The sequence below is a fragment of the Pungitius pungitius genome, chromosome 1 (genome assembly GCF_949316345.1).
Source record: "Pungitius pungitius chromosome 1, fPunPun2.1, whole genome shotgun sequence".
Classification (NCBI taxonomy): Eukaryota; Metazoa; Chordata; class Actinopteri; order Perciformes; family Gasterosteidae; genus Pungitius; species Pungitius pungitius.
The window spans coordinates 35,180,907-35,192,071 of NC_084900.1; the positions used below are offsets into that span (position 1 = coordinate 35,180,907).

General features: G+C 43.3%; 1 protein-coding gene across 2 annotated transcripts; it reads left to right on the forward strand.

Moving 5' to 3' along the window:
• Positions 1-1,352: 1,352 nt before the first annotated feature.
• LOC119223714 (solute carrier family 2, facilitated glucose transporter member 1-like) lies at positions 1,353-11,165 on the forward strand. Of its 2 annotated transcripts, none has more exons than XM_037481120.2 (10): positions 1,353-1,497; positions 5,367-5,459; positions 6,742-6,902; positions 6,983-7,223; positions 7,964-8,126; positions 8,223-8,410; positions 8,593-8,697; positions 8,779-8,880; positions 9,470-9,673; positions 9,764-11,164. In XM_037481120.2, exons 2-10 carry the CDS (start codon positions 5,382-5,384, stop codon positions 9,968-9,970), a joined length of 1,449 nt encoding a protein of 482 aa, XP_037337017.1. In that variant the 5' UTR covers positions 1,353-1,497; positions 5,367-5,381; the 3' UTR covers positions 9,971-11,164. The 2 variants fall into 2 exon arrangements, with proteins under 2 accessions (XP_037337017.1, XP_037337016.1); XM_037481119.2 differs by lacking the exon at positions 1,353-1,497 and adding an exon at positions 3,616-3,893 and having other exon boundaries at positions 9,764-11,165.

Below are 11,165 nucleotides of genomic sequence, written 5' to 3' on the forward strand. Positions count from 1 at the left end.
TAAGTAAAAGTAAAATTACAGATTTAAAAAAATCTTTAAAAAGTAGAAGTACACAAAAATACTAAATTAAAGTAACGCGAGTAAATGTAATTTGTTACTTTCCACCTCTGCTCACAACACTCACAAGTCAATCGAAGTACGTTAAGTTGCACTAAGTATTTCACATATGATACAAATATTAGCATAAACCAGAGGTGTGGACTCGAGTCATGTGACTTGGACTCGAGTCAGACTCGAGTCATGAATTTGATGACTTGAGACTCGACTCGACAAAACGTACAAAGACTTGCAACTCGACTTGGACTTGAATATCGATGACTCGTGACTTGACTTGGACTCGAGCCTTTTGACTCGAGAAGACTTGCTACTTCCCATGAAAACTGGGGGAAAACATTTTCACACCACCGCGCCGCTCTGTTTATCTGCATCTGTCAAAAAAATGTGCGCCACCTGTATGCAGAGAGCGCGCGCTGCCTGCACGATATCCAATCACTGCAGTCCATTTGACCGTATCAACGAGACAGCTCGTTCATGGTTACAAAAATCGGGATTTTTGAACCCGGATTCAGACTCCGATGGAAATCCTCGCCAACATTATGTCAACGTCCGTTTTAAAGTAGTGTAATGAGCTGAGTTAAAGTTATTAGTTAATCAGTTATGCAGATGTTGCATGTGTTCACGTTATGCTCCGTTACCAGCTGTAGTTACGCGAGACAACCCGAGTTTTGGGGGGCCGTGTATGCGGAAGTGTTCGTTCGGCGTGGTGACGGCCAACAGTGACCGAAGTTGAGTTGTTTTATATAAATAAATGCAGCGGAGTTGCAAGCCAGTCATCGCCTCCTTATTTACGCTGCAGCATTGGGGTGAGCGTTACAGTACTATAACACAGTCACAGTCGATCCACCGTTACCCTTCCCTTCGTAGTCTAGGTCTGTGAGGCAGCGCACCATCACCCAGGGTTCCCCGTCCCCACTATAATAAAAGGACTCGAAATGACTCAAAACTAAAATGGTACGACTTGTGACTCGACTTGAGACTTGTTGGCTTTGACTTGTGTCTCGACTTGGGACTTGCTTCGTCTTTGACTCGACTTGACTCGGGACTCGAGGGCAATGACTTGAGACTTGCTTGTGACTTGCCTAACAGTGACTTGATCCCACCTCTGGCATAAACATTGGTGTCTTTTGGGCTAAAGAGAGGGTCAACGGTAAAACCCACAATCCAAAATTCACTTCCTGCCTGGTCCTGTCTTCCCCTGTGATTGTCAATGATCGTTTCCACCTGTGTTCAATCACCTGCACCTCCCTTGTGTATTTAAGCCCTGTCAGTCTCTTGCCTCATGTCGCATGTTTGTTTCCTGTTGCACGGCTCAGGTCGGTGTATGTCGGTTCCATTGAGAATATTAAAGAGCACTTTGTTTTGTTGGAACGCTGCGTTTGAGTCCTCCCTCCCTCCCTCCCTCCCTGCCTGCCTTCGACCTGCGTGACATACGGTATAGTAAGTAAATTGCTGCCTTTCAGTAGAAAAAAGTGTTGGGTCCAGTCCTAAACAAACCTCTTTGGGCTCTGACACACCAAGTCCACATCAGCTGTTGGTTCCTCACTGAGCGTCTGTGGCCGACTGTCAAATCCGCTGACAAGAGTATGCAAGATAAAAAACACAACAGAGCGCCAACACGAGACCCATGGCCAAGGAAATGGCCTCTTCATCATCCACCATCATTGTCCATCCACTACGAAAACGTCTGTTCTTTCACTCAGGGGCTTTCCATTGCAGTTCCTGAAACAAAACATTTGAAAGTTAAAGCTTGTAGTTTGTAATGCTTACTGTTAGGTTTAAACCCCCAACATTGTATTCAACAACCTGCACAAAGAAAGACACAGAGAATTGAGTATGGTATACTTGCAAGGAGAGTGCTCGGAGACTGTTCAGTTGCAATCCTCCAAACTCACTCTGAAGCAGCCTCCGCTCTCCTGGCATTTTATTGTCTTAGGAGCGCCCTAGTTACATAAGGTTTCAACTGCTGAGGGAAGGGGTGAAATCAGTTGAACCCTGTTTGCCCTGCACAATCTACAACAATTGCATACCTTTCCGGGACAGGCAATTCCTCCCATGCAGTATGAGAGATACATTGAAACTGCCTGCACTCCCTGCATATCTTTCAAGGACAGGCAGTTTCTCCTCCTGCACTAAGAGAGATACACTTGTATAGAGAAACACATCTAGTAAGTATAAAAGAGAACAACACTTCTAGTAAGGAAAATAGAGCAATGAGTGAAATAACTTTTGTACAATTAACCCAACACTTACAAACATTATTTCCTGTTGAGAAGACGAAAATCACACTTTTATATTTACTGTGCACATTATTCATTAGTGACTGTATGACTATATACAGTATGTCTAAAAAACCCATAACCAAACAAATCATACATCACATACAGTAGTCACCCAATAGTGGTGATATTGTGCATATATACATATTTATTAGGGCTGTCAAAAATAGCGCGTTAACGGCGTTAATCAGCTGTTTGTTGTTAATTACGTCAATTTTTTTGACGCATTTCACGCATGCGCAGTGTGACAAATTATTCAGGTCAGTAAAGTGCCTCTTCCTCTAGGGAATGCACTTCATCCTATACAACACATTACTGCCACCTGCAGGCATATGTCAGGCCGTCAGGTTCAGCAAGTCGTTTGCGCCAGAGACCCGCACCCCCCCCCCTCCCCGTTCTCGCGCAGCAGAACAGAGAAAAAAAGCTCCGCCCAGCAGAGCTTTGCTAAGAGCAGCGCTGAGGTAGAGGACCATCGGAGAGACCCGTAATACTGTTCTGAAACATGCGGAGGAAGAGAAGTCAATGCGATCTAAATCCTCCCAGGTATGGGGATATTTCACACTGAAATGGGGGGTGCTAGCGGATTTCTTTGCAGCGCCAGTCGTTCTAATCGCCGCGCTCGACTTCAAGGTGTAACCTTTATTATTGTTCGGTCTGAAACGGCGCGCCCAGTGACGGGTGGTGCAGCAATATTGTTGTTCGGGTGGAAATCGGGAGAAAGGTCGGTCCGGGAGATTTTCGGGAGGGGCTTTGAAACATCGGGAGGGTTGACATGTCTGGTCATGTCTGGTCATCGCAGCCCTGAACCATCAGGAGCACAAACTCACAGCAGAGTGGGATAAACTGCAGAGGCTCGAGACCCTTCTAGAGCCATGCAGGGAAATCAGTCTGTGACTTATCAAATAACATTGCTTTGATTATTTTCTGAAATGAATTAAAAAATCAAATATCAATAACATGTATTTATGTAAAAAATAATAATGATGATAATAATGATAATTATGTATCTGTGTCCTGTTATTTATTTAGTATGCATTTCAGAAAGAAAAAATGGTTAGGGTTCAGGTGTGATTAATCATGATTAATCCACTGAAAATTCTGATTAATTTGATTAAAATTTTTAATCATTTGACAGCCCTAATATTTATGCAAGGTAGCTAAAGTATTGTTACTGAAATACTACTGTCCAACTTTTCTTCTACACTAGGATTATGAATATGTTAATTTTACTGCTCAGATTTTACATCTATTTATCATGCTCTAGTTACGGTGTAATCTTAGCCAATCAGCGCTGGAGTTTCCCTCCTCTGGCGGCACGGCAGCTCATTAAGATCCACTTAGTGGTGACGTCATTAAGCAGCTTACGGCAGCAAGTGAATGGAGGCTGACCACAGACGTTTACATCGATGTTAGACTAAAGTACATCGCAGACAGCATTATGACAACTTGCTTTAGTAGAAAGAGAAATATATACTGATCTAACGGATTATCCATCCGGATACTTCTAAGCGTGGACTTTGAGTGATCCAAGCAGCCGGCATGGAGTGCAGCGGCCAGGTAACTGAATCGTCATCAAAGAGCTCCATGACAATGTTGTAAATTGACTATTTGTGTAGAAAGGCATGACAAAAGGTAAAAGCAGCACTCGATAGTGTACATAAAGTCATAGTGATGGAATAAAGTAAGGTGACTGTTATGTTTAAAGGTTTTTATATTCATTGTCGTTGTAAAAAAATGTTTGTAGCATTAAAACAGCCAATAGCAGCAGACAAATACTTTGATAACAATATATGAAAACCCACTGCAGAAATTACACACACACACGTACATACACACATATTTCTGTCTTGCCTGCGATTAACCTTCATGCAACTATGGGCTGCACTTACCTTTCTTCTGTTAGGAAAGTGCATTGTGGGAAACGTTAACCACCAACAGTGTAAATTGAGTTAGAAATTAAAATCAAAACCCATTTGAAAATGTGCTTAGGTAAAGAGAAATTATAAAAAAGATATATTTCAAGCTGAAATTTATTACATTCAAATCAAGCAGGATTTCCACCACAAGCCGCACAACACATGACATGCTGTTTTCCCATGACGCCGTTACCAGCTGTAACCTCCATCAGATGCACTGAAGGGCATGTTAGTGCATGTAGGTTAACAAAGCCCAGTGAAGCTTGGATAACTACACAAACAGAGGATGCGTTCCAATTGCATCCACATTTCCCCACCTGTGTCTTTTCCTCGCTCCTTGTCCCTCAGTGCAGACAGACACAAGACCTTTGGGACAATTCAGAGCAGCAGAACAACAGCAAATGAAAACCAGACACTTGGGATGTACCCAGAGAGTGTCTTCATTCTCAGCTCATGGATTAGTGGATTAGCAAAAAGGTATACCTCAACTAAATGTAGGGGACTAAACTGCAAATGTCCAGCGGAGAAGTTGAAAGCAGCGCAAGATGGAATTAGTAACATAAGTATGCTAAATTGTACTTCTGCTCTTTTAAGTTAAACAATCCTTCGTGGCGTCTTAAGTTCATGTCCAGTGCGAATACATCACAAAACCTGCTTTGTTTGGTGTGGAATTGGGAGACAATGTTTCAGCTGTTCTCTCCAACATTCGGCGTGTTGATGAGGGAAACCACACGTCCATCTGTGTAGCATTAACCTCTCGTTCAACCCACTCCCCTCAGCATGACTCTAATTGATCGTTTGACCTTAACTCCATCAGCAGGCAGCTCACTACGCTATCTTTAGTACTCTACTGTACAAAGGGAAGGCCCCCAATGTGCTAGTAGTTTTGTAGTGATGCTCTGCAGGTTCGTCACAACTACACAGTGTTTGTTAAAAACTACATAACTGTAAGAATTGGAGATACTTGATGCTTTCCAACTCCTTTTCAAATGTCCCTACACTAAAACGCCTCTCCATAGATACTATATCATAGTACAACAAGGTGGTGAGGAGTTAGGACAAGACTTTTGGTGAAGTGCACTCCTTTATCTGTGTTTCTGTGTCTCAACAACAGGTGACACCCCAGCTGATGCTGGCTGTGGGCACAGCTGTGATTGGCTCTCTGCAGTTTGGCTACAACACTGGTGTCATCAACGCTCCTCAGAACGTGAGTATTTACTGTAGTTGGTGAGCTAAAGGAGGTAAAGGGAGGTAAAAAGGACACATAAATGTACCGAATATTTAAAAAATATATACATATATGAAAGATGTGAGAGTGGACAGTGGCAGTGCCGTACATGTGTGCTTGTATACTAAAAGCTTATTGGGTACATTTGTTGCCTTCACCCAGCAGTTATTCAGATAACTGATTAAGTCCAGTTGATGCTTTGATTGGCTCGTGGGGTAAAGGAACTCTTACTTACTTACTTGTTTTTAGTTGGTCACTAGAGCAGCAGTGTGCCAGTGCTGGGAAGTGCTGCCTAACGTATGCGGATTGTTTAGCCACTGATTTGACCTGACACAAAGAGGACGATCCTGCAACAAACCCAAGATCTAGATGAGCTTTCCTGACCCCCCCCCCCCCCTTTCCTGCATTAGGCTGATCCCAATTAACTTGACTGAAAAGATCCAACTTGGATGAAATTATTACATGTCAAATAGCTGACGCTATTTTCCAAAGCAACTTACAATAAGTGCATTTCAACCATAAAGATATAGATAAGAGCCATTATAAGTACAATTTCAGTGCTACAATTTGTTTAGTGTTTAGTAAGTAAGGTGTTTGTTTTGTGGTGGAAGATGTGAAGGAGAAATGTAGTGTTTTTGTAAGCAGGGTTAATCTTTGTGTTTAAAGCAGCTTGTCGGTTGCCTCTGAAGGAGGTCTGATTGATATTGGAAAAGACAGCGAGCAGGTTAATGAGATAATGCATGAGTTGTTGGGGGCATTTAGGATTAAGGAGCTCAAGGTTACCAGGCAAGTTAAAGATCTTGTGCTTTCAGGTGGACCATAAATGTTAAACAGACTGTTCTTGTATAGCGCTCTAGTCTCACTCAAAGCGCTTATGACCCCATGGTTATTACAGCAATGATGTGAAATGATTCAACGGGAAAAATATACAAAGTATAACAATGCATTGTGGGTTAATATCCCTCCACTAAATGTCCTGCTTTCTTACTGGAACATTTTCATGTGAATACTTTATATTATAGTTCCATGCTGCCAAGTACACGGACTTCTCCAGCCCCGAAGGAGCTGGAGAAAAAGGATCAACAAATTAGGGTTTGTCTTCTGGGGACCATGTCTGCACCAGAAGTCACAGTAATCCATTCCATAGTTCTTGAGACGTTTCAGTCTGAACAAAAGACCTGATGATGGCACTCGATGAACATTTAGGGGATCTCTCTATTCATCTGACACGTTGAGTCAAAAGGTGTGTTTTATGTTTCAGATCATTGAGAGCTTCTACAATGAGACGTGGAGCAGCAGGTTTGCCGAGCCCATTTCTCAAGGAACACTTACGGGTCTGTGGTCGCTCTCTGTGGCCATCTTCTCCGTGGGAGGAATGTTCGGCTCCTCCTCCGTTGGCTTCTTCGTCAACCGCTTCGGCAGGTAGGGTTCTTCCTATGACCACCGACCTTTATGACATCCTCTCCCCTTGAAATGCCAAACAACCTTTCATGTCTCTAAAGGAAGAACTCCATGCTCATGGCCAACGCGCTCGCCTTCGTTGCTGCTGCATTTATGGGCTTCTCCAAGCTGGCTGCTTCCTTTGAGATGCTGATCGTTGGTCGCTTCATTGTGGGTCTCTACTCCGGCCTCAGCACCGGCTTTGTGCCCATATATGTAGAGGAAATCTCACCCACACCTCTCCGCGGAGCATTAGGAACCCTGCATCAGCTTGGGGTAGTGATTGGCATTCTCATGGCGCAGGTGAGGACCAACTCTTCCAGTATGACTGGGCTCTTCTTTTCTCCAGTAGATTTAAAAAAATAAAAAATAAAAATTCTAATGTTCAGGTTACCATGGCCGGTATTCAAAGAACAACTCTGTTTTGCATAATAGCTGACAGGACAAATAAAGGCTGGATAAAAAACATTAAAGAATGATCGGAATGATTCTGTAGAATGAATACATTCCTGTCATCAACCACTAGTTGACATAACTCATGCATGCATTTAGTTCTGAGATGTGCATACACGTAACAAATTTTGACATGGAGGACATCTCTGATCTAAGACATGAAGAGCAGCTTCTCTCAATCTTGGGTCTCTACAATACGTAGCATCTTGGTGAATGTAGGGATGTTGACTAGATGTGTTGCACACAATAATCCAGTCATAATGGGATTACGGTGTTAATGTCAGTAGCACAAAGCCTTCACATTGACATTGTGCCAACGTGATGAAGCTCACAGTCAAAGTAAACACATCGATCCACACACAGCAACCTCAACATGAGTTTTCTAAGTGACAAGGTCATTTCCTCAAGGGGGAGGGTGTCGTCCACTATGGAGCAGAGCAGCTACCAGACCCGTGGTTCTCCTCGGAGTGTTCCTTCTCTGCTTGTGTTCCAACTAAAACACACTGTGCTCACATTAATACCCAGTCCAAAACCACTAGATAGGTATGGGTAAGTTAGAAGTTATTGAAATACCATCCAATGTGATGCAGATCTTTGGGATGGAATCCATCATGGGCAACGCCTCCCTGTGGCCCCTCCTGCTGGCTTTCACTCTGCTGCCAGCGGTGCTGCAGTGTGTTGTGCTGCCCTTCTGCCCCGAGAGCCCCCGGTACCTGCTCATCAACCGCAACGAGGAGAGCAAGGCCCGCAGCAGTGAGCGCCCCACACACACACACACACACACACACACACACACACACACACACACACACACACACACAGCCTGTAACTTGAGGCGCTGTATTCCAGTCCTGGTGAAGCTGCGTGGCACTGACAATGTGGCCGAGGACATGCAGGAGATGAAGGAGGAGAGCCAGCAGATGATGAGGGAGAAGACGGTGACCATCCCCGAGCTCTTCCGCTCCCCCGTGTACCGCCAGCCGATCTTTGTGGCCATCATGATGCAGCTCTCACAGCAGCTGTCTGGAATCAACGCTGTAAGTGGAGGAGGTCTACGATAGTTACAGACTGCATGCATCACAAGGAAGAATATATTTGATAGGTCACATTGTAAACGCTTTCTCCTGAGGAGATGATGTAGCGGGTCACAAACCGCTGAAGGGAAAGGAAGGTGGAGCTAATGTAGAGTAACTCTTCCTGTCCATGTCATCATGTTTAGGTGTTTTACTACTCGACAAGGATCTTTGAGCGGGCAGGCGTGTCCCAGCCGGTCTACGCAACCATTGGTGCAGGAGTGGTCAACACTGCGTTTACGGTGGTCTCTGTAAGTTATAACGCCTGAATCAACAGTCAAGTGACTTCATACCTCCATTCAGTAGTACCATCCATTCCACCTTCTGTGCAGCTTTTTGTGGTGGAGCGTGTGGGCAGGAGACCCCTCCACCTCACCGGATTGATGGGAATGGCTGTTTCAGCAGTTCTTCTAACCGTTGCCATGGCGCTGTTGGTAAGTGTTTAAAATCATTGTGACTTAACCCATTGGAAAGTAACGAATTACATTTACTCGCGTTACTGTAATTGAGTAGTTTTTTTGTGTACTTCTACTTTTAAAGTATTTTTTCAAATCTGTAATTTTACTTTTACTTAAGTATTTTTTGTAAGTAAGCTACATTTCACAAAGTCTCTTTCAATCATCATCACTCTGAACACATGAGGTTGTGAACTAACATTTCAGAGTCTGTCCATTTTTGGTGAAAGGTTCTGGAATGCTGACCACCTTTCTCCTTTGGAAAGAACTTCTGTGACTCACGTGTCCTTAAGACTGTTGGGTCTCTCGTCCAGTCCCTCCCTCTCTGTACATCTCACTCAAGCTACGATGCCTATACGAATACATAGATTTGATTGGTTGAGTGGAATCATTTATGATTTACAATGCATGTCACGGTTTGGTGGGTTTTCAGGACGCTGGAACAGCTGAACTGGTTAAAATGGCAGCGCTGGGTTATCGATGGTAGGGCCCAGGATCCGATTACGTCCACCTGTGCATTAGGCTTTTGAAGAGAGGGATAGACAGTGTGGGCTTCTGTGTTCCTCAGGACCAGCTCGGATGGATGTCCTATATCAGCATTGTGGCCATCTTCAGTTTTGTAGCCTTTTTTGAGATTGGCCCCGGCCCCATTCCCTGGTTCATCGTGGCCGAGCTCTTCAGCCAGGGGCCCCGGCCCGCTGCCATCGCCGTTGCTGGTTTCTCCAATTGGTCGGCCAACTTTTTGGTGGGAATGTTTTTCCCGTATGTCGAGGTAAGATCATGAGGCATATTCCATTTATCTTTTGTCCACGACTATATATAATTCAAAAGAAATGACGTTATTGCCTTTGATGTCTGGCAGCAAGTCTGTGGCCCATACGTCTTCATCATCTTCACCATCCTGCTGATCGGCTTCTTCACCTTCACCTACTTCAAGGTCCCAGAGACTAAGGGTCTCACCTTCGATGAGATTTCAGCGGGTTTCCGCCAGTCAGCCGGTCAGGGTGCCGACAAGTACTCGGCCCCTGAAGAGTTCAACACCCTCAGGGGGGACAACCCTGACCTTTGAGAGCTGCTGTACATCCCATCTGGCATGCAGCAGAGTTACCTGTTACCTACGGACACTGCCGTTGTGCTTCAGACATCCACACAACTAATGGTAGGATTGTTTCATTCAAGCTTTAGTCTTCATACTGACTGACGACTCCACTGGTTCCGTCACCCTTTAAAGGAAGGCACAGGTAAAGCTGCAGCAGTGGGGGTTGGACTCAGTCATGCATCACTGTGCACCCCTGTACCTTTGAACTCTCCAAACCCATAACTGTATTATTTCATGGACCATGTCAATTGTTTTATCGTTATTTTTGATCGTCACAATAGCTTAATATCGAGTGAGAAAGTCAGACTGTAAAGTGTAGCCTTTGTATGTGTAACTAATGAAGTCAGTATCTAGCTTACTTTTACATAATATATTCAAAATTACATATAATTATTGTATTAACTACGTTCCGTACATACCAATGGACATCCAAAGACAGGACTATTTAATACTAAATTAAACTATGTTCTTTTTTTTTGGAAACAGTTGAAAAAAAAATTCCACTCATTAACAAATAGGAATATTTATGAATTCATTTAGATGGATTACAAAGTTTCTAGATTCACATAGAACACGTTTTTATTACAGAATAAATGGAGTGTGCTGTGATTTGTGATGAAAGGCTTGTTTTAAACTGAACGGCATTTTAGAAAAAAAGGATACAGAAAGATTTGATGAAAACAATCATGTCTTATAACTGAGAACACTTTGGATGCAGGTTTAAACTGTAGTTTAATGACTAAAGCAGATGTGAACACAATTTTGTTTTGTAAGGATTTATGAAATGTCACATTGTAAAAGGAAAATACTTAGTGGCAATATTTTCATAATGTCCATGTGGAAATACAGTGTCATTTGAGGGAAGCATATTAAATGAATAAATTTAATATCAGTTTGATGTGGAAAAACTTGTGAGTTAATTGATTTGTTTTCTGCAACTTTAATTGGACACAGGGTTTAATGTGGGGAATAATAATGTAACTAAAACCACCCCATGTTGCGTGTGGTAATGCAGTGACTTCCATGGACATCAAATGATCGTCTTACTTCACTTTCAAAAACGACTTGTCTACATCAGTGGGAATTGGGCCTTTATAGGAGGACTTGTTACTGCAAGGCAACATGTTTTAGAAGTGCAGATGTGGCTCAGTAACAAACTCACCAA

Bases quoted from the DNA above. Each gene is read 5' to 3' on its own strand.
- LOC119223714 (XM_037481119.2), top strand. The intron at 6,903-6,982 runs GTAGGGTTCTTC...ATGTCTCTAAAG, and splicing joins TTCGTCAACCGCTTCGGCAG to GAAGAACTCCATGCTCATGG. The intron at 9,674-9,763 runs GTAAGATCATGA...GATGTCTGGCAG, and splicing joins TGTTTTTCCCGTATGTCGAG to CAAGTCTGTGGCCCATACGT.